At 34.6% G+C, this 24,777-nt stretch overlaps 2 protein-coding genes across 9 annotated transcripts; one reads left to right on the top strand and one right to left on the bottom strand.

Moving 5' to 3' along the window:
* Positions 1-461: 461 nt before the first annotated feature.
* On the top strand, positions 462-4,293 carry LOC130798110 (fructokinase-like 1, chloroplastic). The gene is made up of 2 exons (XM_057660983.1): positions 462-1,280; positions 3,109-4,293. The coding sequence occupies exons 1-2, from the start codon at positions 534-536 to the stop codon at positions 3,799-3,801; spliced, it is 1,440 nt and encodes a 479-aa protein (XP_057516966.1). The 5' UTR covers positions 462-533; the 3' UTR covers positions 3,802-4,293.
* A 1,231-nt stretch (positions 4,294-5,524) lies between these two features.
* On the bottom strand, positions 5,525-24,265 carry LOC130798109 (CSC1-like protein RXW8). Of its 8 annotated transcripts, XM_057660978.1 has the most exons (15): positions 24,076-24,265; positions 23,849-23,931; positions 23,348-23,395; positions 23,189-23,257; positions 21,230-21,521; positions 20,200-20,346; positions 19,770-19,833; positions 19,346-19,555; positions 18,016-18,192; positions 15,987-16,285; positions 14,113-14,392; positions 8,150-8,428; positions 6,738-6,971; positions 6,452-6,629; positions 5,525-5,883 (listed from the first exon to the last, which is right to left on the bottom strand). In XM_057660978.1, the coding sequence occupies exons 5-15, from the start codon at positions 21,511-21,513 to the stop codon at positions 5,777-5,779; spliced, it is 2,259 nt and encodes a 752-aa protein (XP_057516961.1). In that variant the 5' UTR covers positions 21,514-21,521; positions 23,189-23,257; positions 23,348-23,395; positions 23,849-23,931; positions 24,076-24,265; the 3' UTR covers positions 5,525-5,776. The 8 variants fall into 8 exon arrangements, with proteins under 8 accessions (XP_057516961.1, XP_057516960.1, XP_057516957.1 ...); XM_057660977.1 differs by lacking the exon at positions 23,348-23,395 and having other exon boundaries at positions 23,396-23,931; XM_057660974.1 differs by lacking the exon at positions 23,348-23,395.
* Between the last annotated feature and the right edge of the window lie 512 nt (positions 24,266-24,777).

Below are 24,777 nucleotides of genomic sequence, written 5' to 3'. Positions count from 1 at the left end.
CTTTCTCCACTTTTGAGAAGTTAGGCGAGGACGCGCTCGCTCTGTTATCACGGATTGCATCTGTTTCCTCGAGTAACTCAAGTAACACCAATTCCAGTGCATACATTTATCATAGACTAACTTTTTGTATTCAAAAGGATGTTGGTGCTCAGCTTGTTTCTCAACTCCTTATCAACTTCTTGTAAAAGTTCCCTTGCAGTTTTATAATAATAATAATAATAATAATAATGATGATGATGATGATGATGATGATGATGATGATAATAATAATAATAATAATAATAATAAAAATAAATCTTGCTTTGATTTGATTTGATCTAGTTTGAAAATTTTTAATCTAATTTAAATAGTTTTAATCTGATCTGATCTATTCTAGTATGATCTGATCTGATTTTAATAAAAAAAAAAGTATTAAGTTTAAAAATTAGTTGGAGAGAACAAGAGCCAAGCGTCTAGAAACTAATCCCATAAGTGAAGCCATACTGAACCACTTCAACAAATATGGCTTAAACCTTGAACAACTAAACCCTTCAATGGCAATCTATCTTCTTTCTCCTACTCCTTCGCCCTTTTTCATATCTTCTAAACAAAACCCATCTTTTCTACCCATTTTCCCTTCAATTTCCTGCTCCACCCAAATTAAAGCTACAACCAATCCTAACAATGGCGTTCCAGAAACCCCAAAACGCCGTGGCCGTCCAAAGGGCACCAAAAAGTCTTCAACTCTCACAGGTCCAAAAACAACCAAAAAACCAAATGACCCCTCTCAAAACACCCAATTTGGAAACGGGTCAACACTAAATTTGGATAAGGTTAAAGATTTTGATGATGGGATGGATTTTCCTTATTTAGACCCGCCATTAATATGCTGTTTCGGAGCTGTTCAAAAGGAATTTGTGCCTACTGTGAGAGTTTCAGAGCACCAAATGCACCCTGATATTTACTCTGAATGGAAAATGATGCAGTGGAATCCGCCCGAATTTGGGCGGGCACCTGGAGGTCCATCGTCAAACGTGGCTATTTCCCACGTTCGATTAGGCGGACGGGCTGCCTTTATTGGAAAGGTTGGGGATGATGATTTTGGGGAAGAATTGGTTTATATGATGAATAAGGAGAAAGTTCAAACAAGGGGTGTGAAATTTGATTCAAATGTGAAAACTGCTTGTACTTTTATGAAAATTAAGTTTTGTGATGATGGAAAGATGAAGATGGAGACAGTGAAGGAAGCTGCTGAGGATTCTTTGGATGCTTCTGAATTGAGTTTGGCTGTGCTCAAAGAGGTATAATTGCACAATAATTCTACATTTACATTCTTTTTGATTTGATATGTAGTTTGATGTTGGTTTTTCTATTACATTATTATGTTATTAAAATTAATATCGAGGGAAATAGAAGTGTGCTTGTGAAAATATATGATACAAACTGAAAGGAGGTTTTCTGGGATTCTGATTATGGCCATTGTTATCTTGCCTGTTTTTTGTGGGAGAGATGGATTGAAGGGCTTAGGGTTGAGGTCATCTGTTCCTGTAAGTGTATCTCCGATTCCAAACGATTCCGATTTCGATGAACTATTGTAAAATGGCTTGCACTTTTTAAGTAAATGATGCTTGCTATCATTAATCAATTAAAAATAGCCTCTTTGTTCTTACAAGAATTAATTTGTGTACATCCAACCTTCGAAACCATGCCTATATGCGTAATCACTTCATGGCATTGGGTAATAGAATGTTCGTTATCGAGTACGGGTGCATAGCTTCTTTATGTAGTTGATGGGAAAAAGCAACGTTAGATTTGATAAGATATAATTGGGATCTTGAAACAAAACAGTTTTGATTGCGTTTATGATTTTTCATGTCTTATGTTTAAGGATGAGTAGTATTTTGTTTGTTTTTTTGTTTCATGGTTATACTATAGTGTTATTTTCTAAATTATAAATGTAACAATTTGTTCCAAAAATTTTGATTCATAGGACCATAACCATCTTTGGGTAATGTTGGGCCAATTCTCCCTAATGTCCAAAATTAAAATGGATATCAAGAGAAAGGAGGAATCTAGAAATGTAGTCAAATGCCTTGCTAGCAAATGGTATGGTATGAGAAGGAAAATGATGGTGTATTTTAGAATACTTTAGATATTGTAATGTGTCATGAATGACTGTGAGCGGTCATATAGGAATTAGATAATAAATAATACTTAGTAATTAGTTAGTTGAAGGAATATTATGTAGAGAGAAATTGTATAAATAGAATGGGAAAAGAAAGAGAAATGTATTCACTCATTGGTTATAGATTGATGAGTTCTTGACTCATAATGGAGAGCCACAAGCCTCTCAAAAGCCAGTACTACCATTGTAATCTTTTAGGTTACAATTCATCTACGATTTACGTTTATATTCATTAAACATTCACACAATCAATCATATACCTTTTACATACAAATTTATATATTCACACATTTTTCTCTGCAATTTGCTATAGTATTCCATCAGATTCTGCGTAAAAAAGATCAATATCATCTCTAAATATGGCGATTCATAACATAATATCATATTCATGATGAAATTCTAGAACTAAATTGTAGTGTTCTTGTAATATACTGTAAATATAGTAATGAATTGTGTTCTATTTAGTGAACCGCATGTGTCTTTGCGGAAGTATTTTCCCAACACATAACTTAAAAGAGCAGTTATAATTCCAAACACAAATAATTGTTGCTGAAACTGTGAATCTGGATTTACAAAACCTGTTTTCATGGTGTGAAAGCAAACATTTCCAAGGGAGAATATGAAAAAAATTACTAATGTAGTCCTGCAGCGTGCTCCTTTCTCTTTTTAAGTGTCGCTTTTCTTAGCTTAACATGATAATATTTGTGATGGAAATTTTGTATGTTCTTAACCTATCAGCTATGTTACTTGGACTCGGGTATTAATTTCGGATACTGATATGTGTCCAAGTGTCGGATACATCTAAATATTCAATTTTACGCCTAAAATGAAGTATCTAAGTGTCATACCAATGTCCGAGTATCAAGGATCGGACACGGGAGTAACATAGCCTATCAGATGTTTCAGTTTGGATTGCTGATTCATGATTATTGATGTATCGACAGGCCAGAATGTTCCATTTCAATTCAGAAGTCTTGACATCACATTCTATGCAATCCACCCTTTTCAGAGCCATTAAAATATCCAAACATTTTGGAGGCCTTGTATTTTTCGATTTGAATCTTCCATTGCCCTTGTGGAAGTCTCGTGATGAGACAAGAGAGCTCATTAAGCAAGCTTGGGAGGAAGCTGATATCATTGAGGTTAGCAGACAAGAACTGGAGTTTCTTCTAGACGAAGACCATTATGAAAGGAGAAGAAATTACCGGCCTCAGTACTACGCAGAAAATTATGAACAGACTAAAAACAGGAGGGATTACTACCACTACACAAGAGAAGAGATATCTCCATTGTGGCACAGTGGGCTTAAATTTCTTTTTGTCACAGATGGAACTCTTCGGGTTCATTATTATTCCCCGTCATTCAATGGTGTTGTGGTTGGGACAGAAGATGTGCTAATCACCCCATTCACATGCGATAGAACTGGATCGGGGGATGCCATTGTGGCCGGAATTATGAGGAAACTGACTAGTCACCCTGAAATGTATGAAAATCAGGATGTTTTAGAGCGTCAGCTTCGGTTTGCTATTGCTGCAGGTATCATATCACAGTGGACAATTGGAGCAGTGAGGGGTTTCCCAACTGAAAGCGCCACTCAAAATCTGAAAGAACAGGTTTATGTTCCTTCCATGTGGTAGAGATAAAATGCTTCAGAATCAAAATAGGTCTAACCCTTATTCAGAAAATGATCGTTCTTTCATAACCAGTTTGGTAAGTTTGTTGCTTCGATTACTGGGTAGCTATTTTTGCAAGTGTCGGATACAATTCTATGAACTTGTGTAGAGAATGGAACAGGTCGATGCTCGACAATGTAGAATCGGTTTTAGCTGTGCTCTGTATCTGCAATACTTCAAGTCTTATGTGGCTGATGTTGAAAAAAAATGATTTGACTCGAGAGTTCTTAATAGAGATTTAATGGTAAAAGCTGCTCCCACAACTGTAACTCCAATACCATATATATTAGCTTCAATTATTAGATTTGTAATCTGAGTTTTATGCCGGCAAACAGCCCTGTCCTTTGGCTAGCCGGAGTAAAGCCCATGCTTGCTTTTGTTATGTCTATAGTGTCTAGGGTCTTTTTGGCAAAATTGTTGTCGCTAGCGCTTGGTTGGAGTTGTTGGTTTGTTTAACAGTTGATCAGTGTTTAAGCCAACTTTTACGTAGATGTTTGATAAAAAAATAGTTGTTAACTAGTCTTTGTTGGTTGTTGGGTTATAAGTTTAAAATTAATGAAAAAGCTACTTAAAATAGCTGTTTGATTTTGGCATACAAAGTCATTTATCAAAAAAAATAAAAGTCAAAAGGCCATAGAAGAATACAAGCGATAAGCAATTTGCACTATGAATTTGTTCTTACAAATATTTCCACATTCGTAATTGTAAACTTTGAATTTAATCACTTTCTATTTAACTTTTTATAAGTTTGACGAAAAGTTGAATAGAAAGTATTATATGTTGACCAAAATTTGGATGCAAATTGTTGTAAATAGAACAGCTAACAAAACTAGAGTTGCAAAAGAATCAAGTTGAAGTGTTAAACTACATTTGGACTTGTTTAGGTTAAGCTGCATAGAAATGTTTAGTTTTCAAGTAAGACTTGAGCTCGGTAGTGTCTTAACTTTCTTACTCAAAAAAGTTGGCTTGTTTGCTTTTGTTCATAATCTTACTCATTTTATTATATTTTTAAGCTTGTCAAGCTTACCTATTTAATAAGCCTTATGATATAAAAATTAGTTAAGCTAAATTTAAGTTATAAACTTCGTATTAAAAATTTTTCTATAAGTCATAAATTTCGTATTAAAAAATTTTCTAACTTATATTTACCCATGAATATTAAAATTTCAACTTCTACCGAGTGTAAAATATGTTTTACAGTAGCATATACAATCATCATATATTATGGAGTAAAATTTAAATAAATTAATCATAGTATATTAGCAAGTCAAAAATAAGAGTATTCTACATCGGCTCATTTACAAAACAAAGCTTGCTTGTTATAAATAAACAAGTTTTGATGAAACTTTGATAGAGTTATTCTCCAATCTACTCATTTGTTGTTATACACACATCTCCCTAATATATACTTCACCTTTTACACTTTTTCTCCTGGAATCTAAAATTGAATCCATTGCAATTATCTTTTGTCCATTCAAAAGCATTTAAGATATTTCATTTCTCTAATGTCTAAGGAAATAATAAAACACCGTTAGTGAGAATCAAGTTTTGTTTCAGTTGGATTAAGTATCGTCTTTCAAAAGTAAGGATTTGGGATCGAATCTCACCTAACCCTACCCTTCCTTTAGCCAACCCTATAATCTAAAAATTAAAAAAAATAAAAATAAATAAAAATAAAAAACTTTGGTTTAAGAACAAACCAATCTCATCACTTGATAGAACAAATACAAAAATCTGTATTTCTATTTGTTCATTTCTTGTACAACACTATTCAATAATTTTTGCCAATTGACTTGCTCTTCCAAGCTTTTTCATTCAAGTATACAAGACCACTATACAGTTTCAGTAGACGAACAAAATTTATACTTTACATTATAGGGAGAAAGAAAGACAAGGAAGTAAAACAATACTGAATTGTATAGATATACCCTACTCACAACTATCTACCTGACTCGGGCTCCACTTCCGCAATGTGATTCTCAGGCGATGATCTATCTACAGAAGTAACAGACTCGTCTGTTTTAATTTCTTGACTAGATTCGCTTTCTGCCATCAAAATGTTCAAAACCACAATCAGTTTACTAAAGACGATCCCATACAAGAACATTCCATCACTCCAATGGCATTAACAGCCTGTTTGATAGTTGGTATTTAATGTGCCAGTAATAATGAAAATTTAATGAAATTTTAGCTTGACAAAGTTTTGGATCATGCTTACCCTATACTAATTTTTCTTTCTTAAACAAAATTTACTTTCATTCATTACCACCTGGGAGAATTCTATGAGATGGTAATGAAAAATTGCAAAGACAAACACATGTTTGAGAATCAGACCTTCATTAGTCATTACCATATAAATGAGAGCACATTTCATAAATTTTAACACTGAAACTCATTCAAGTTTCAACCATTTATGACTAAATACCAAATGGGGCCTAAGTGGCTCAAGCCTCCAACCTGGGCAAGATTTGGAGGTTCGGATGTACACAGTTTTTACTATTTAAAAACAAAGGTTTTGTTTTCAATTGGCCCTTGATAGAGTTTATACAAGCAAACTAAATAAATATATGAATAAAAACCTCTCAAAGGGGGAAAATAGATAAGAGGAACAAACCTTGCTTAAGTTCTTGTGAGTGCCTTTCAGTGTCTTCGTCATCAGAAAGGTACTGTGATTTCATTCTGGAACGACCATAAGCAATCCATTCAAACTGACAATAGGCAGATTGAAGCTGCTGATGTATAGTCTCCATCCTCCCATTTTGCTCATCTTGTTGATCCAAATCAATAAGATCCTGCAATCACATGATCCATCAAATTCATATCCTTTATTCCTTTACACGATAACGGAAAAGGGATAGACAAAAGTGGTGGGAGTGCACGATAAACAATGTAGGTGTTACCTCGGCAGCAATGTTCTTAAATACAGGAAGAAATCTCCGCCTACAGTATTCATTGAATAGAAGTGTCAATATAGACAGCGGAATAGTGAATCCCAAACAAAGTGTCGAATCTTTCAATACAAAGACACCCATAGCAATAATTTGTGCCAGCACCAGTGAAAATATTATTGAGTTGTGAGCAATTGGCCAATATTTACCACCACTGTCATATTCGGTGATATAAACATTGACAATCTGGAGAGTTATGGAAAAAACACACATCAGTGTCAATATAAGCAAGTCTTTGATAAGCCCAACTCACACAAGCATGATGTATAAGTTGATACCATAAAATACATAACCCTACCCCAAAGAAAGTCCTGTAGAATGAAGACCCATGATTATTCACTTGCTAAATTTCAGACATTTCATTTTGCGAACTTCTATTGCCTTAGATGAGGTAACCACTATTTTGAGCAGTACTGATATGAATTCATGCAAGAGGCTCAACCTTACTGGTTACATGCAAGAACCGAAACATACCTAGGTGCACCTGATTTGTCTCAAAACAAGGTAAAGTCTCTTGAATCAAACCCAAAGGGATGGTTTTTGACATGAGTAATGGGATGTTTTGGTGCACTGATGCTCAAACCTTGTCTTCCGAGGCACCAACATCGATGCTTCCAAACAAGACACACCTAGTCACGCTTAAGGCACATTGGTGCAACACTTAATCAAATGTTCAATTACCTTCCTAGGGTTTTAAATATTAACAAAGCACAGCCATAAGAGCGACTTGGTAAGTTCTCAACCTTACCATATAGCAATTCAGCACCAATACTTGAGCATACAAGTTACAAGCATGATAAAGAAAATAACTAAATAGTCCTGATTTGAACTTTTCCAATCACAACGAGTGGTTATAGAACCTCTTACTAACAAATTCAGCTAAGCTAAGTCATACATTAACTAGAAAGAGACATAACCCAAATAGGAAGATTTAAATTGTAATAAGTTTATCATCTTAAATTATCTTAGCTCAGTTGAAGTTATAACTAACTAAATCAAAATAAAAATTACAATAATGATTCTCAAAGATGTACTTATAAAAAGTCATTGAGATAAAAGAAAGAGTACAAATAATAAAGGGAAAATTTTTGGGTGCCAATTACACATTAACACTTACTAAAAAGGCCAAGGAAGTAAAAAATTAGGTATTAGTACAACATTATGAATACATGAATGACTGAAGGGGTTATCTTTATCCCTTGCTTTCCACGAGTGCTATATTTAGGTCCAATGCAGATAAAAGAAATATAATCCACAGTATGAACGATTTGAATCGTTCAAATTAAACAAAAGCTTTCCCTAAGGCAAACCTTTAACCAACTATAAAGAAAGGAGAAAAGTGACTCAAAAAGAAGAAAATATACCTGATTACGGTAAACAAGGTAAGCAAGACAGAAATAAACCAGCAACAAAGGAAGAATCAAGGGTGCCAAGATTGCAAAATTCAAACCAAGAAGTCCAAATAAAAGGACTCTTGGAACTTCAGACTGATATGGAAAAGTGTATTCGCCATCAAATGGTCCATGATCCTTTCGAAGGATGACCTTGTAAATAATGTTACAAAGAAGTGGCCAGAGTTGAGCAACTTCACATGCCAGACTAGTCCAACCAGATGTCAAGACATAAGTCGTGAAAAATTTGACCTGCAGTTTATAGACCATTGACATAAGTTAGACAAACTCCAATAGCATCATCTAAAATAAACATTATAAACCACATGAAACACAAAAATTTAGTAACATGTGGAAAACATGCATTCGGTAAAGAACTTATTTATAGAGCAGTTCCAAAATGCTAAATAACATGGATGACCATCATATCCAAGTATCCAACTCATAGAAATTAACAGACACCAATAACTATTGTCCATAACCCTTCATGTGGATCTCCTAAAGACCATATAGGAATAAGTGCACGTATGAAAGTTTCATTCCATAAGTTTGAACACAAGGCTTCCAGGTATCTATGAGCAACTTTTTTTTATAAAACACCAACACTATGATTGGAATATTGTGCAAAATATTGTTCACATCACCGCAATGGTACTGCATTGTAAAGGTTTTTGAGTTTACCGAAAAGGTGAAAAGTCATCCGCGTTGACAGCAAAAGTTGTTTCACAATCATTTCTGCAACCGCGCCCACATCCAAGATTTTGCATATGTGGATCAATTTTATTTCATTACCTTAAATAAAGTTCCTTATAAGACAAGAAACAAAATTGTTGAAAGAGAGAAAGAATACAGCCAAAGGTCGAGTAGCCTTCACCCTGTTCAAAAATAATTTAAGCTTTTAAAACCTTAGGTATGTGAATGAGTTGCTAAATTCTGTTTAGAATTTAGATTACCTTTTATTATTAATCTGATAGATGGTAAATGGGAAATGAAAATCTAAAGACATTTCTTGTTTCGAATATCAACTTCTATTTCGAAAATCACAGTGTATTATTGTGTAAAAATGTTTTGATGTTTTTCAATCTTCATAAGCGCATGACGTTGCACAAGATACGGTAACCAAGTTGTTTAAACTGCAGGGTACTGGAAATATATCATTTCCCAACAAACTATTATTATAATATTGAATTTGTATAGTTTATTGAACAATTGTCACATCTTGATTCTGTTTGTAAAGAGCGTCATCGGATTTTAGAAGATCCTAGTACCATCACTCATCATCAATTGATCCCCATACCCCACCTACAGAAAGGCAATCATCCTTTAATAAGGCACATAAAACACATCTAAAGTATAGCTTACGAAGGCCCAAAAACCAAACACTGTAAAACAGTTTCGAGCCAGCACGATCAAGTAGTGGTAACTGGTAATAGTTCTAAAGATTCTTCACGGCAATTACACCCCTTAATTTTCACCAACCAACACACATTTAACCCTCCAGTACGCACATCCATCCACGAACTTCTCCGCTAATCACTGTAGCAACAAGTGACCCTTGTGTGTCTCAGACATATTTTAGAAAACATTATGTGTCAGGCTATTGTTAGCACCACCAGCTGTGGTGATGAAACTGTAAAGAGCTCATTGGTGCACCTTGTAAAGACATATTTATACGGGAATGTTTTAATGTGGGCTTTTGCCTAATCATTTGTATACGACTTCTAGTATAAATAGGAGACCCAACACTCTCTTTAAGGAGTATTCTAACCCTAGCCAAACACAAACCCTTTTCTTTTTCAATTCTCCAAGTGTAATACTTCCTTGTAAGAGTTCTTAAGAACTCTATTGTTTCTTCACATAATCAAGCAAGCTAACTACCACTGAGGACGTAGCCCACATTAGGGTGAACCTCGTAAATCTTGTGTCTTTGATTTTTGCTTTGTTTCTTATTGTTCTCATTGCTTATTATTGAAGTGTTTGTTTCATTGCATTGAACACCCTTACCATTGGTCTTGGGTGATTATTGAAACTTTAGACCCTAGTGTGCTTTGTTTTTCAATTGGTATCAGAGCTTAAGGCTTTTGTTGGTGTTTAGGAGTGTTTAGGAGCGCAAAACTTGTGGAAACATGTCTTCAATGAAGCTAGATATTGAGAATTTTGATAGGAGTGTAAACTTTGGCTTGTGGCAAGTCAAAATGAAGGCAATCTTGATACAAAATGAGGTGCACAAGGCTCTTAAAGGTGAAGACAAGAAACTCATTGGAGAGAGTGAAGCAAAATGGGAAGAGATGAATGCTAAGGCTCTATCGGCTATTCAACTATGTCTCTCAAATGAAGTTTTGAGAGAAGTTGTGAAGGAGACTACCTCTAAAGGGATATGGAAGAAGCTGGAGTCTCTTTACATGGCAAAGAGTGTAACCAACCGGCTACTCTTAAAGAGTAGACTCTACGATCTTCGATTGGAGGAAGGTAAACCCCTTAAACCTCACCTTGATGAATTTTATTTTATTGTTATGGACTTGCAAAATATTAATGTAAAACTTGATGATGAGGATTTGGACATTTATTTGTTGTGTTCATTACCACCCTCTTACAAGCACTTTAGGGAGACCTTGCTCTATGGTAGAGACAATTTGAGTAGTGATGATGTTAAAAATGCCTTAACCCAAAGGGACTTGATAGATACACAATTGTCAAGTAAGTCATCTAGTACCTCAAATGATGGCTTGTATGTGAGGGGTAGAGCCAATGATAAGGGTTCTACTTATGGTAGTGGTAGCAAGGGTAAAATTAGGTCAAAGTCTTGAAGTTCAAACAAGAACAAAACTTGCAATTATTGCAAGCTCAAGGGTCACATCAAGAAAGATTGTTGGAAGTGGAAAAAAAAAGCATTCCAATGATGAGGAGAGGTCTAAGGAGGGTTCTAGTAGTGCCGAGGCTAGCTATGCGAATGATAGCGATGATGGTGGCGTTTTGGTTGCCACACATGAGTATAAGGGTGAGAATGAGTGGATTCTTGATTCCGGGTGTTCTTATAACACCCAGCAAAGACCTATTCACTACCTATGAGAAGGTAGATGGAGAAAATGTTACTATAGGCAACAATGCAACTTGCAAGGTTGTCGATGTTAGGAGTATTCAAATGAAAATGTTTGATGGTATGGTGAGAACTTTGTCCGATGTTAGGCATGTCACCGGGTTAAAGAAGAACTTGATATCATTGGGTACTTTAGACAAAAATGATTGTAGGATTGCTTGTCAAGGTGGAGTGATGAAGGTCATAAGAGGGTCACTAATTGTGATGAAGGGGAAAATGAACGGGAGTATGTATGCTCTAGAGGGTTCTACCATCTTCGGCTCTATGAATGTCTCCACAAGTATCATGTCCGATGAAGAGACCAAACTATGGCACTTGAGATTAGGTCATATGAGTGGGAGAGGTATGCATGAGTTGAGCAAGCAAGGCTTGTTTGGAGGAAAGAAGCTTGGGAATCTTGGCTTTTGTGAACATTGTGTGTATGGGAAGCAAAAGAGAATGAGTTTCAAGCAGGCAATCCACAACACCAAGGGAATCCTTTGGGGGCCTTCTCGGAAGACCTCACTTGGTGGGTGCAACTACTTGCTTACTCTTATCGATGACTATTCAAGGAAGGTTTAGTGCTATTTCATCAAGCACAAAGATGATGTATTTGATGTCTTCGTTGATTGGAAGACCATGATTGAGAAGAAAACCGGGAAGAGCATCAAGACATTGAGAACGAACAATGATCTTGAGTTTGTTGATAAGAAGTTTCTTCAATATTGCACCAAGGAGGTATAGTGAGGCATAGAACATGTGTTGGAAGGCCTCAACAAAATGGCGTGGCCGAAAGGATGAACAAGACATTGTTGGAAAAGGCTAGGAGTATGATCGCACAAGCTATGTTGAGCAAGAGGTTTTGGGCCGAAGCCGTTTCTATGGCATGCTACTTGGTGAACCGTTCTCCATACAACGCATTGAACTTCCAAGTCCCCACATGAGGTATGGTATAATTCACCAGTTGATTATTCTAATCTTAGAGTATTTGGTTGTCCTGCCTATATATTCATGTGAGGGAAAACTTGAACCTAGAGCTAGAAAATGTATTTTCATGGGCTATGATTTGGGTGTCTCAAGTTTGGGAAAAATTCAAGCGGGTTGATTGGGTATTGTGATTCCGACTATGCGGTGACTTGGATACTAGAAAATCTATCTTGGGGAATGTTTTTACATTGGGTGGAACGGCAGTGAGTTGGCCATCGTTGTTCCAAAATGTGGTCGCCATGTCCACCACCGAAGCGGAGTATATAGCTATTGTCGAGTCATTTAAAGAGGCAAAGCGGCTTAAAGGGTTGGTTGGTGAGATGTGCCCAGAGATGAGCTTGGTGCGTGTTCATTGTGATAGTGAAAGTGCCATTCATTTGGCAGGAAATCAAAACACTTTTCATCGAAGAACCAAGCACATCGACATCAAATATAACTTCATTCGAGATGAACTTGAGCACAAGAGAGTTCACTTAGCGAAGATAAGCACCGATGATAATCCGGCTGACATGATGACGAAGCCATTGCCGACCAACAAGTTCACTCTATGTGTGGACTTGATTGGTTTAAAAGCTTGCTTGATGTGAAGCCCCTAGGGGGCATTTATGTGGTGTGTTACTTGTTTGATTATTTGTAGTGTGTAGATGGAGTGTCTTGGAGGAAGAGCGTGATCTTGGTGAACTAAAGTCAAGGAGGAGATCGTTGGAGTTTTTGGTGTGACTTTGAGTGCACCAATGGTGTATGATGAGGTTGATGGTGTGTGGATGTGTGTATGTACGTGCATGATGATGAGGGAGTCTTTATGGGCTTCTGATGAGCCGCTCGACCAAGATCATGGCATGCTCGACCGAGCCTGTTGGCTCGACTAGATCAGTGAGCATTTTGATCTGCTGCTCGACTGAAATCCAAGCCGCTCGATCAAGGCGTGTTTTGCTCGACCGGTCGAGCGAAGGTTCAAAACGTACTCTGTTTTTTTGCGCGACAAGTTATACGGGAATGTTTTAATGTGGGCTTTTGCCCAATCATTTGTATACGACTTCTAGTATAAATAGGAGTCCCAACACTCTCTCTAAGGAGTATTCTAACCCTAGCCAAACACAAACCCTTTTCTTTTTCTCTTCTCCAAGTGTAATACTTCCTTGTAAGAGTTCTTGAGAACTCTATTGTTTCTTCACAAAATCAAGCAAGCTAACCACCAACGAGGACATAGCCCACATTGGGGTGAACCTCGTAAATCTTGTGTCTTTGATTTTTGCTTTGTTTCTTATTGTTTCTCATTTCTTATTATTGAAGTGTTTGTTTCATTGCATTGAACACCCTTACCATTGGTTTTGGGTGATTCTTAAGGATAAAGATTGAAAGTTTAGACCCTAATGTGCTTTGTTTTTCACCCTGCTCTAAAAATTTGCATGCATTTTCTAAATAAAATCATTTATGCTATGTTTGAGAATGAGGATTTCATTTGAAAATATAGATTTGACTCAAATTTAGTGTTTGGCAAATAAACAATTTTCAAATTTGGATTTGAGTCAAATTCACAATTGTTATAAAAATTGTTAAAGACGAGGATTTGAGAATAACCTCTCAAACCTTATCATTCTCAAATTCTACATTAATGATTTCATAATTGAAATCTATAATTTAAAATGAAATGCTTGTTCCCAAACGCAACCTTAATGCTTGTTCCCAAACGCAACCTTATAGATTGTTCAAGATTTTATTTGTGTTTAGAAGCTTGGATCAATGAAACTACTTCTTTGTAAGACCTAGGAGATAGGGGATGAAAAAAAACGATAAAATACAAGGGAAGAAAGTAATTGCAAGAATTAACAACTGCGAAGATCTATAAAACAAAAGCAACAAAGACTCTTACAGCGGCAGGCACTGCTCCAGCTGCTAATTGGGCCGGTATGTCTTTTGGCTGGGAAAATACATTCAATTTGTTGAGCACAGTTCCAGATGCAATATTAATAAAGAAAACATTCCAGATGGTGAAAAATAACACTTTGCAGCAGGCACCTCTTTTCCTCGCACTTCGAGAGATTGACCCCTCAATTGTCGAAAAGAGAATCATCAATGGTGGGACAGTGTAGAAGAACAATACCAGTATAACACTGGGTAAGTACCCTGTAACCAGCTGGCTCACATACTTCCTGAAGAAATGAAACAAAAATAAAGATTGTGGTAGATGAAGTAATATGTAGTATATACTGATTTAATGTACATATTTGCTCTAGGCTTCTAGCAATTCCATGTCCAATGAGGTCAACAGTTCCAAAAGGAAAAGAGCTAACAAGAAGAATATTATGTTCAAATATGACAGATATGGATTGATAAAGACTCCAATAACAGAATCAAAAAGAAAACAAAGCTTATTTTACGAGAAACCAACCCCCAAGTTAAGGCATTGCTCATAAAATTACCTCAAAGTGAAACTTTTTACTAAAACCACCCTAAAGCATTATAAACTCAAAGTTACTCATCATTCTAACTACCCAAATAATCAAGAGTGAATCCTGGATACTAGTATAGGGTGGGTCGAACACTTTTTTATGTGTGTGTTGAATTAACTCGGTTGTCATTCTTGTGTAATATATGTTACACAATTCATAAATCCAATTTTTTTATTAAAAAACCCGGCGCATGGCCTAGATTCCCCTCCCCCCAAATTAACTTTTGAAGATAACTTCATCATTCAACAAAAGAATAATTTGTTACATTCCATTTGGAGGCATTTTCTCCTCTATTTCCAACTACACCAAAGTCCCTCACCCCACCACCACTAGACCACCTAACTTCCATAACAATGTTAAGACTGGAAGGGAAGGATTTGAAATTATGATCAATTCAAAAGTTAGATTTATCTTTTTCTGCCTCAGTCCATAGAGTTACTTCAATTCACATCCCTCCCTCCTTTGGGCGGGATAAACTGGGTATGATGATGATGAGTCACCCAGAAACAACCTTTTTTGTTATTACATGACTAAGGTTAGTGTTATGCACAATATACTTACTTCTAGATCATTCCAAGAGTGCAACATACTAAATCAAAGCAAAAGAAGAGCATAGAAGAAAAAAATATATTTTCTTCCATGCTCTTATTTTACTTTGATTTACTCAGTTGCCCTCTTGGAATAATCTAGATTTAACTGTATCGTGCATAACAGTTAGATGCATCCAACAACTCTTATTCCTCCTAGATGGGATCATGGGAGCCACATTGGGGTATGGAGACCATGTAATGTTAATGTAGTTGAATAATTTCTGATATTGGGGAGGAGGTAAGATTAGGAGAGAGATAATTACTATAATAATGCTGGAATAAAGGGAAAGACAATTTCGCATTCATGCATAATTGTAGTTCATTTGTTCTCACAAAACTCAAATACAACTTGAAGCTACAAGTATAAAAAGTAAAAACATCAGGCTTAAAATCCAATAACAATTTAATGGCCTGCTCAACTTCTCTCACTTTTATCAGTCAGTAGAATTTCACAATCTTGCACAACTCACATACTAGAACATTTATAAATCTTTACAACTGCTAGTAACCCTGTACTTATGTAGTGTCTATTTACAGAACATCTGTCAAGTTAAACATTGCCTAAAATGATGCAGTGACTGATGCTACACTTATTTCAACTCATGCTTGGTTTTCATTTTTCAAGGATAACACTTTTCAATTAAATTTTCCATGTATTTTTAAACAATCTACTGTTACAATAACCACAAAATCATGTCACTTACGTCTTTAGCAGGCCTCTCAAGAAAGGAAATGCCTGCTGAAGCTGTGTTAAATTAGCCAAACTCTGTACAAGAGTGACTGGAGCAATGAAGAAAACCAGGAAAGCTGCGGTAGCGAGAAGAGTTCCCGTCCTTCGCAACCAGAATAGTCTATACGGAATACCTAAGTTTCGCCAATATACATCACGTGGTTGTGGGGCCTGATGTGTGACCCAGAACATCGGATTTGATGATTGCAGACCCTGTGCAGCACAAGCAGCTGCATAACGAGTTTTAAAGAACACAAAGGCAGCTGGACACTCCTGAAACAGAAAGCAGCTTTCAACATAAGAGTCACTTTTGAAATCCACATGACTATATTAAAATGAAGAACAAGAGCTCAGCATATATACATCATAAGAATTACAACAACATTTTATTACCCCAATGCCATCAAGTGCTCCCACCTAGGCTCCTACCAAGGCAGTGTTAGGACATTAGATGTACACAAACTTACCCTTGTTAAAATAAAAAAGTTGTTTTTGATTGACCTTAATAGAAAAAATCATCTACAACTTCACATATATGGGATATGCACATAATTTAACGAGTCATTTTATTATAATCCATTATAACCCCAAACCAAAGAACTATAAATCTTTTATGTTTTGCACAAAGACACTTTGAATAATACCAATCAATAAAGCTAAGCTATTTTTAAATGTGCCATGTGAGGGGTATTAAGACCACCAATAAAAGATAATGATCAAAAAGTGGAGATTCTGTAAGGGAAAAGAAAAGCTGTAATAAACAATATAAGAATAACCGTTAAGCCTTATTCCACTAAAAGATACATATGGCAGTACTGTAAACGCTTTACAACATTACATTTCCCCAATGCCACTAAAATTGCTTTTGCCTGGGCAAAGTAAGAGATGAATCTCAAATGTATGCAAGTTTACCCTAGTGATATCAAAGAGGTTTTTTCGATTGACCCTCATAAACTTATTGCAAACACCATCGACAACTTCACTAATAATGAAGCTTACATATTTGATGAGCCACTTCACTTTGGTCCGTTATAATTCAAAACACACTGAATTTTCGGCTCTATCATAACGGGGCAAACATTACAATTTCATGTTTGTAAAGTTTAGATATGCTTACAAAACCAAGCAAACAGTAGGCTTTTTATTCATTTTACCTTTCCTTTATTTACACCATAGCTCAACAAATTTAATTTTTCTAACTATAAGTAGATTTTGTTCATCTTGTTATGGTAAGGACAAAGACTAGATCCATCTCCATAGTCATTGATGAAGATTGATGACCAACCATATGCAATAGATTGTTCTCTTTAGAAAGAGTGCAACTTTAAGTAGGAGGAATTTGTGGTTCAATAAGCTTGACAAGAGTACAATGAAATTTTTAATTTTACACCAATTACGATAAAAGGACCAAATAGTGAATATAATTATAAGGATCATGCATCTCTTCATTACATTTCATGAATTTTTTTTTTTCTTATACTATATGAGACATGATATAGTGATATCATGTCACTCTGTTTTCTACATCACAAAAAAGCTCACAATGACAACTTGAGTAAACTACCATGGGAATGGAGATGGATAAGGTCAGGAGGGACATTAATTAAAGGTCTAAGAGAAAAATTGAATGCATCAGAAACAGAGTTGAACCCAACTTGTCAATAATAGGTATATAGACTTTCAGATCCCATAATATCTCAATTAATAACATTAGACTAATTTCATTTCTATTGTATTTCAAATCAACATGCAATGAAATAAATTTATCTTCTCCAAATACCCAACGACATGTCATATGAACACTTTCCTAAATCTATTAACACAAAACTATGCACCAAATTTATTTAGAAATTCATTAGCTTATAACCAAAAGTGATTGACCACTAAGCCATCCTGATCATAACTCATACCAATCATATAAATTATGATATGTTTAAAAGAAAAAATATAACAAATGTAAACATTAATATGTGAACAGAAACTTCTGACACTTCATTTCTAACCTTATCTCTATCATGCAAGTCTTCAAAATCAATTTTCCCTTTTTCAATAACTTCTGGTTCATGAACAGCGATATTGAATACATTTGAACGCCCATGTCCTCTACTTGTAAAACCACATGAGTTACAGGATGGAAGGCTATCGTGATAGAGAACATCGTACATCTCCTTGACACTTCTCTGCATACAACAACACAACATTCCAAAATAAATGCTTCGAAGAATTCCATTCAAATGAGCAGTTCTCTAAAATCAAAATAATTAGTCAACCTTATCAACCACCATTCCAAGTAGCATAATTAAACAGTCAAATAATCAGAACTCAGAACGACATGCCTATGTTATTCGGACTCTTTATTTTACTTCAAGTACCCTTATCGGGTTCTCAATACTTGCACAAGAGTACGACACTTGGACACTTTATTTCAGACCAAAAATGTGAAAATTTACCGTGAAGTTCCAAAGTGTGACACTGGGATGTAAGAACATAAACTCCCAAGTCCAAATAACGTAACACATGTTTTGTATACTTATAAAGTTGGTACACAAAATGACTACGTAGAGCCTAAAAGGGAGCTACATAATTGCATTAGGACTAAACATTATTTTAAACTGCTTTCTCCATAAAAAAAAATTAAAAAAAAAAAAACCAATTACAACTGACTTGTTCTTTCCCTTTATCATTTTTAAAGGATAACACATTTGGAAATAAAGACAAAAGAAATTGCCCAATAGAGAAAAATAATAAGTTAACATAGACTATTATATTTTCCATTAGGGTTCAATTATCGTCCAACCCCTACACTCTGCTACATTGTCTGCTCTATGATATCATAGTCATATGCAATTATCGTCCATCCTTGCATAGTCCATTGAATAAGAAACAATTCTCACAGAACACACTATATTGGAAAACATATGTCGGCACATCAAAGACGCTATATCCAATAGTTATAACTGATACCCCAATAAGTTCAAAGCTCATATTGTTTACCACACATGCCCTCAAAACTTGTATCCCTCATGTAGCGATATACATGGTCATTTATGCAACTTCCCCAAACAAATGATATCATAGTCATATGCACACTTACCACAAATGAGGACGCACTAGAGCTCCACAACAAATGGCAAAAACGAAGGCTAAAACAAAAGTAAAGCAAATGATAGTTACTTTTGCAACAATATGAAGGGTTTTAAGTTGTAATGCAACCAAGGGATTAACAATGACATTTTAAAGTTCACAAACAATAAGTGAAAAGTGGAAAATTGAAAAACATTAAAAATAGAACGTCTGCATACCAAATCACAACCAACAAGGGGGAATACATACCATCAGCTTCTCTATTTTTGCAGAATGATACACCATTTGGTGCGAAAGATAGTGAGATGGATAATACTTTGTGAAATAATTCTTCAATGAAGTACTATATGACTCTTCTGCAGACCAAGGTATACCACGAACAAGAACTACAAATTGACTTAAATCTTGTGCAGATCCTTTGATATAAGTAAGCCTCCTTCTAATGATACTTTTATTCTCCTAAAATACATACCGAAAACTACTAGTAAGAAAAATATCATTAAAAAGTACAAAGGAAGTAAAAAAGAACGTAGGAATCATAAAGAAAAAAAAACACATAATGCACTTATTTATAAACCTTCAAGAATATTAATAAGTTTCCTTTAAAATTATGCCAAATTTTATCTCGACTTTTTTTGAAAAAGGCTTATCTATTATAGAAATATATACTTACAAAGTAGAGAAGCATGCAGGCAGAAAATGAAATAATATACAATGCTAGACAATGAGCCCATAGCCTGAAAAAGAAACAGAACAAAAAAACAGTTACACTGATTGGTGCCTTAATGTTAAATAAGGAAAAACAAATCCATCTTTGCCACAGTTAATTTAAAAGAAAATATAAAAGTTATATTCTAAAAATGAAGTAGGAAAGAAGGGTTGAACATCTCAACCCCTCCCCCCCTCCACACCACCCACACACACACAACAAAAAGATACATCAAAATCAAAATATACCTATCTCTCATAATAAACAATAATGTTTATATATCAAAAAACATTTTGTAATCATATGATTAAAATACTTATTCATATTTAATTTCTTATCCAAAGTGAGGCAACAAAGAGAAGGAACTATACAATACAAATTTATGCCATCATACCATCTGGAACCTTCTTTAACATTTTGAGTGGTAAATACTTCTAGCGACTCTGAAGAGATAAGTTTGTGTTCCATTTCTTGCCCAAAGTAATTTAAGGGAAGCACAATAGCGGTGCACACAATAGCAGCAATGGAGAATATTCTAATGCTGCAGAACAAATGAAAAACATCAACATTGTAGAATTGAGATATACTAAAGCAATATTATATTGCCCAATGCCATTTAAGTGGCTCTCACCTTAAGCGGCGTTATTGTACTTTCAATGTTAAAGCCTTGATCCGAATGATCAACTAGGTCGACCAAAAAAGTATAAAGCAAAATCATTACTTGGACTCTTCAATTCAAATCATGTACCGAATCAAACCTTAGACACTCCAGCAAGGGTATCTACACTCTAAGATATAGACCAAGGAAAAATGGCTTAATACCAAGAGGAAGACATATTGTCAAAATGTACGTTTTGAGATATATAGACCAAACCCAGAGAAGGAAACAAATTTTTTGCCTTAACCATTTTCTTTCTAATACTTTGTATAATTCCTATCTAGATTAATTCCAAAACAAAATATAACACCTTAATGCAAAGACCTATAAACCAACAAAAGTTAATTATTATATTCTTAACATCCATACTCAATCCCAAATAAATTTGTCAAGAAAAGTAAGATACTAATTAACAGGTTCTTAAAATAAGATATTAGTGACCATATTTAGACTGTAACATGAAATTCTCGCTCCAAATATGTATCTAAAGCTCATAGTTTCAACTCATACTTGACAAATCAACCATCCTAGCATATCATGTTACCACCTATAGCTTTATATAACCTATTGGTATATATTTGTCCGTTGTGAATAATCAAACTCCATTATCATTAGTGTTACCGATCAAAATATTATATTGGATGCTTTAAAGAGTAAAGTGTGAAATATTTGTGAAGAAAATACCAAAAATGAATCACTAATTGATTATCAGCGAGGGAGGTGCATATAAGAAAACATTATAAGTTTCTACTCAAAATTAATTCACCTGAATACAAGCATCCTCATAAAAACAACAGCATCTAATCCGCCAACTGCCAATATAGTATCTTCAGATGTCTTCCATGCCTTTAGAATCCAACCAGGAGATGGCACAAATCTCTCAAACCAACGAGGGTCATTACATTTTGATGATCTCAATTGAGCCAATTTACGTCCGAAGTATATATTTTTATTGCTTGGTTGTTTTCTCAATATGGAGTACAATAAAAAAAGCGCACAACAAAAGCCTATATTAATCCCTGCTGAGGTTAAAAGAGCAGATATCTCCATCTGATCCCCTAAGTCAAAAAAGTATTACCATGCTTTAGCAGTAGAAATTATATAAGAAAAATCACAATATTTTCTATTTCACTAAGAAATCATGAAAGATCTGTTCCATGCCAGAATGTTAAAACATTAGCTCTGCTGCAAAAAAGATTAGAACTTGCATAAGGAAAAATATTACAAGATAGATGATTAGAAGCGGCATTGAAAAGAAAACATTTGCTTTGTGATTAAATATAGACTATAGTAAATGAAATGAAAATTTGAAACAAGTCAAGTTTGGCATGTTTGTTATAGCCTAACTGCACCCAAGAAACTCAACACTAAACCGGCAATGAGATTCAAATTTTACATTTCATTTAGGAGCCAAATGTAAATTTTCATTGCATCACAATTGAATTTTCATTTCAAGATAGACAATATCCCAATTGATAACTTATGTTACAAGCACTAAATTGTAACAAAGAATTGTAAACACGCTTAATATATGGAAAATCCTCAAATTTGATCATAGAAAGCTCTTGTAAATCACTTAAGGTAAAACCTACAACATGTCAACATTCCAAAACCTAGCAAATAAACGATGATGGAGAATTTGAAAAGCTTTATTAAATTGATTCTAGTCATGACTAGTAAACTTGAAGTATTTTTAAAATAATTTAAGCTAGAAAAGCCTTTGCTTCATGTCAATTCATTCTCAATGGGACCAAAGGTTTATATTTCTTAGATTTCCAATTATAATAGACTATAACAACACAGATCATCAAAACATGTGCGCTTCTTATTTATGCGAAGTTGTAATGAATAATGATGTTGCTATCCATGGTCAATCCTAAACCTTGTTATCGGAAGGACAAGTTACATACATCCGACACCCTCAAACCCTAAGGGCAATTTAATCGCATTACAAATATGGTAGTAAGACTTAGGTTCAATGAGAAGTAAAAGTTTAATACTAGTGATCCTTGCACAAGTATTTTCTACAGTATCAAAAATCCGGACACAAACCCAATAAATTGAACGTTAACAATATCCTCTATTGATCCAAATATATAAATTTCTTTGGTTATGGATTATAATATATTTACTATAGTAAAAAGCACTTTGGTTCATATGCACTTCCTAATTATATGCGGTTGTAGACCATGTTTTATTAAAGCTCAATGAAAAACAAGGTCATGTACATTTAACCTTACATCTCGTTTAAATAGAAGCCAGTAAATGACATTGCATAATAGGATGTCATTGTAAAATTAATCAGATGTCGTTTACGTACCAAGCAATCTTCAACACTTGATCCTCATAATAAGAAACAGAACAGAGGAATTTGTTTTTGGCAAAATTTGTTGTAATACATAAGTAATTTCCTCTGTTCTGATCCTTATTTGTTTTGGCACAAGCAAAATAAGCTTATGTATCGCTTACACTTACACAGATGGCTTCATACAAAAATAAAACAATTACAAACAATCAACAGCACAGATTTTAAGTTTTTAAAATTAATTGCAGTATAAATATTGCATTGAAGCACCCAATCAAAATCAAGAAGATCACATTTTTTAAAAAAATCAAAATGCTTGATACAATCATCAATCGAACTATTACGCACACATTTAAATCAAACAGGTCAAATGAAATTCAGGATTATACTTTAAAAAGCATAAAAATCAAAAGAGTGTACCTTATTTATGTGGAACCAATTACAACCGCTTTTATAAAAATCAATTGTTGTTTTCGATTCACCTTCAAACTGAATTTCAATAAAAAAAAAAAATAAAAAAAAAAAAAAAAAAAAACCAGAAAGAAGAGAAAAACTATAAAATTGAATCAGGCGCCAAACTTTGCTTATACTTCACATACACCAAGAATAAGAGTGAGTTTGGAAAACCTGAAATCGAAGGGAATACAGATTGGAAATTTGAATTTCGGGGAATTATGGTGAAAGCAAAGAAAAAGGAAGCAAAATTGGGGCGCTGGTACACTTGAATTATTTTAAGAATGATTACTTGTCAGTTGTGATTAATTAATAATTATTTTTATTTATGAAAAAATATACTCATGTCATGCCCCATACTAGGGGTGTTCAAAACCGGATACCGGGTCGACCCGGTTCCGAAAAACCGGGTACTCAGTTTTACGGATAGTTAAAATTAAGTTCCGGATCCGGTTCGGAAATCGGGTACCCGGTTTTTTTTTTTTTTTTTCTTATTTCTTTGAACATTTTTTTTAATATATAATTCAAATAATATTAAATAGGTACTGAAGAAGAAGAAGAATATCAAAACAAAAATCAAAATATCAGATTAAAAATCATAATTTTGAACAAATGATAAAGAGCTACCGAAAATCTAGATGGTGGAAGCGGTGGGTAAGAATCCATGTAGATTTTCAATTCAATTCACTACCGAAAATGGCTGAATAAATCTGTGACAAAATCAAAAATGGCAAAAAAAATAAATAAATAAAATAAGCACTGAAGATATTCTGTGACAAAATGGAAAAAGCGAAAATGGTGATGAACTAAGATGCCGAAATCGAAAATGGCAAAAAAAAAAATTAAATAGGTACCGAAGAAGAAGAAGAACTGAAGAAGAAGATGGCAAAAAAATTTGTTCAGTGCAGAGTGAAGACTGAAGGAGGAAGAAGGCAAGCACTAGCAGCAGCAGGCGCAGCGACCAGCACGAAAGAAGGAGGAAGAAGACGGAATGAAGTCTGGAGGAAGGAGGAGGAATCTGATTAAGCCATTTACATTTAGGGTTTTCATTTTGTCATTTTATATTTAAAAAAAAAAAAAATGAAACCGGATACCGGGTACCTGGTTTTCCAAAATTCGCGATCCGTATCCGACCCGAATATCCGGTTTTAAATCCGGGTACCCGACCCGGATTATCCGAATTTTAGAAACCGGGTAATTTATCCGCTTTTAAAAATCGGAAAGCGGGTTTTCGGAATCGGATATTTTTGAACACCCCTAGTTATATCGTTGATAAATGTCCATTCATTCTCGTTTAATTCTAAATCTATTTTGGATTAGCATATTAGTAGAAAGCTTTCTCTTTTATTCTAATGGGATGAAGAATTTTGATTATCACCATCCTGGGAGAATAGTTAACCTTGTATAAAAATTGTTTGATTCCCACAACCTTGTGTGTAGACGGTATCAAGCGACAAGCATTTAAACTTGTTTTAATAAATACAAATTAACACAAATTTTGATTATGATAATTTTACTGTGAAACAATCTTAAAAGATAGTGTAACTAAAGTAATA

The sequence above is a fragment of the Amaranthus tricolor genome, chromosome 13, assembly GCF_026212465.1.
Source record: "Amaranthus tricolor cultivar Red isolate AtriRed21 chromosome 13, ASM2621246v1, whole genome shotgun sequence".
In the NCBI taxonomy this organism is placed as follows: domain Eukaryota; kingdom Viridiplantae; phylum Streptophyta; class Magnoliopsida; order Caryophyllales; family Amaranthaceae; genus Amaranthus; species Amaranthus tricolor.
The sequence above is the reverse complement of the archived record's forward strand: the minus strand, read 5'-3'. Positions and strand labels throughout refer to the sequence as shown.

Coding starts and splice junctions, on each gene's coding strand:
- LOC130798110 (XM_057660983.1), top strand. CDS start 534: ATGGCAATCTATCTTCTTTCTCCTACTCCTTCGCCCTTTTTCATATCT. Junction 1,281..3,108: donor GTTTGGCTGTGCTCAAAGAG/GTATAATTGCAC, acceptor ATGTATCGACAG/GCCAGAATGTTCCATTTCAA.
- LOC130798109 (XM_057660977.1), bottom strand. CDS start 21,513: ATGGAGATATCTGCTCTTTTAACCTCAGCAGGGATTAATATAGGCTTT. Junction 18,193..19,345: donor CAAAAATAGAGAAGCTGATG/GTATGTATTCCC, acceptor TGTTGTATGCAG/AGAAGTGTCAAGGAGATGTA. Junction 6,630..6,737: donor TTAAGAACATTGCTGCCGAG/GTAACACCTACA, acceptor ATGTGATTGCAG/GATCTTATTGATTTGGATCA.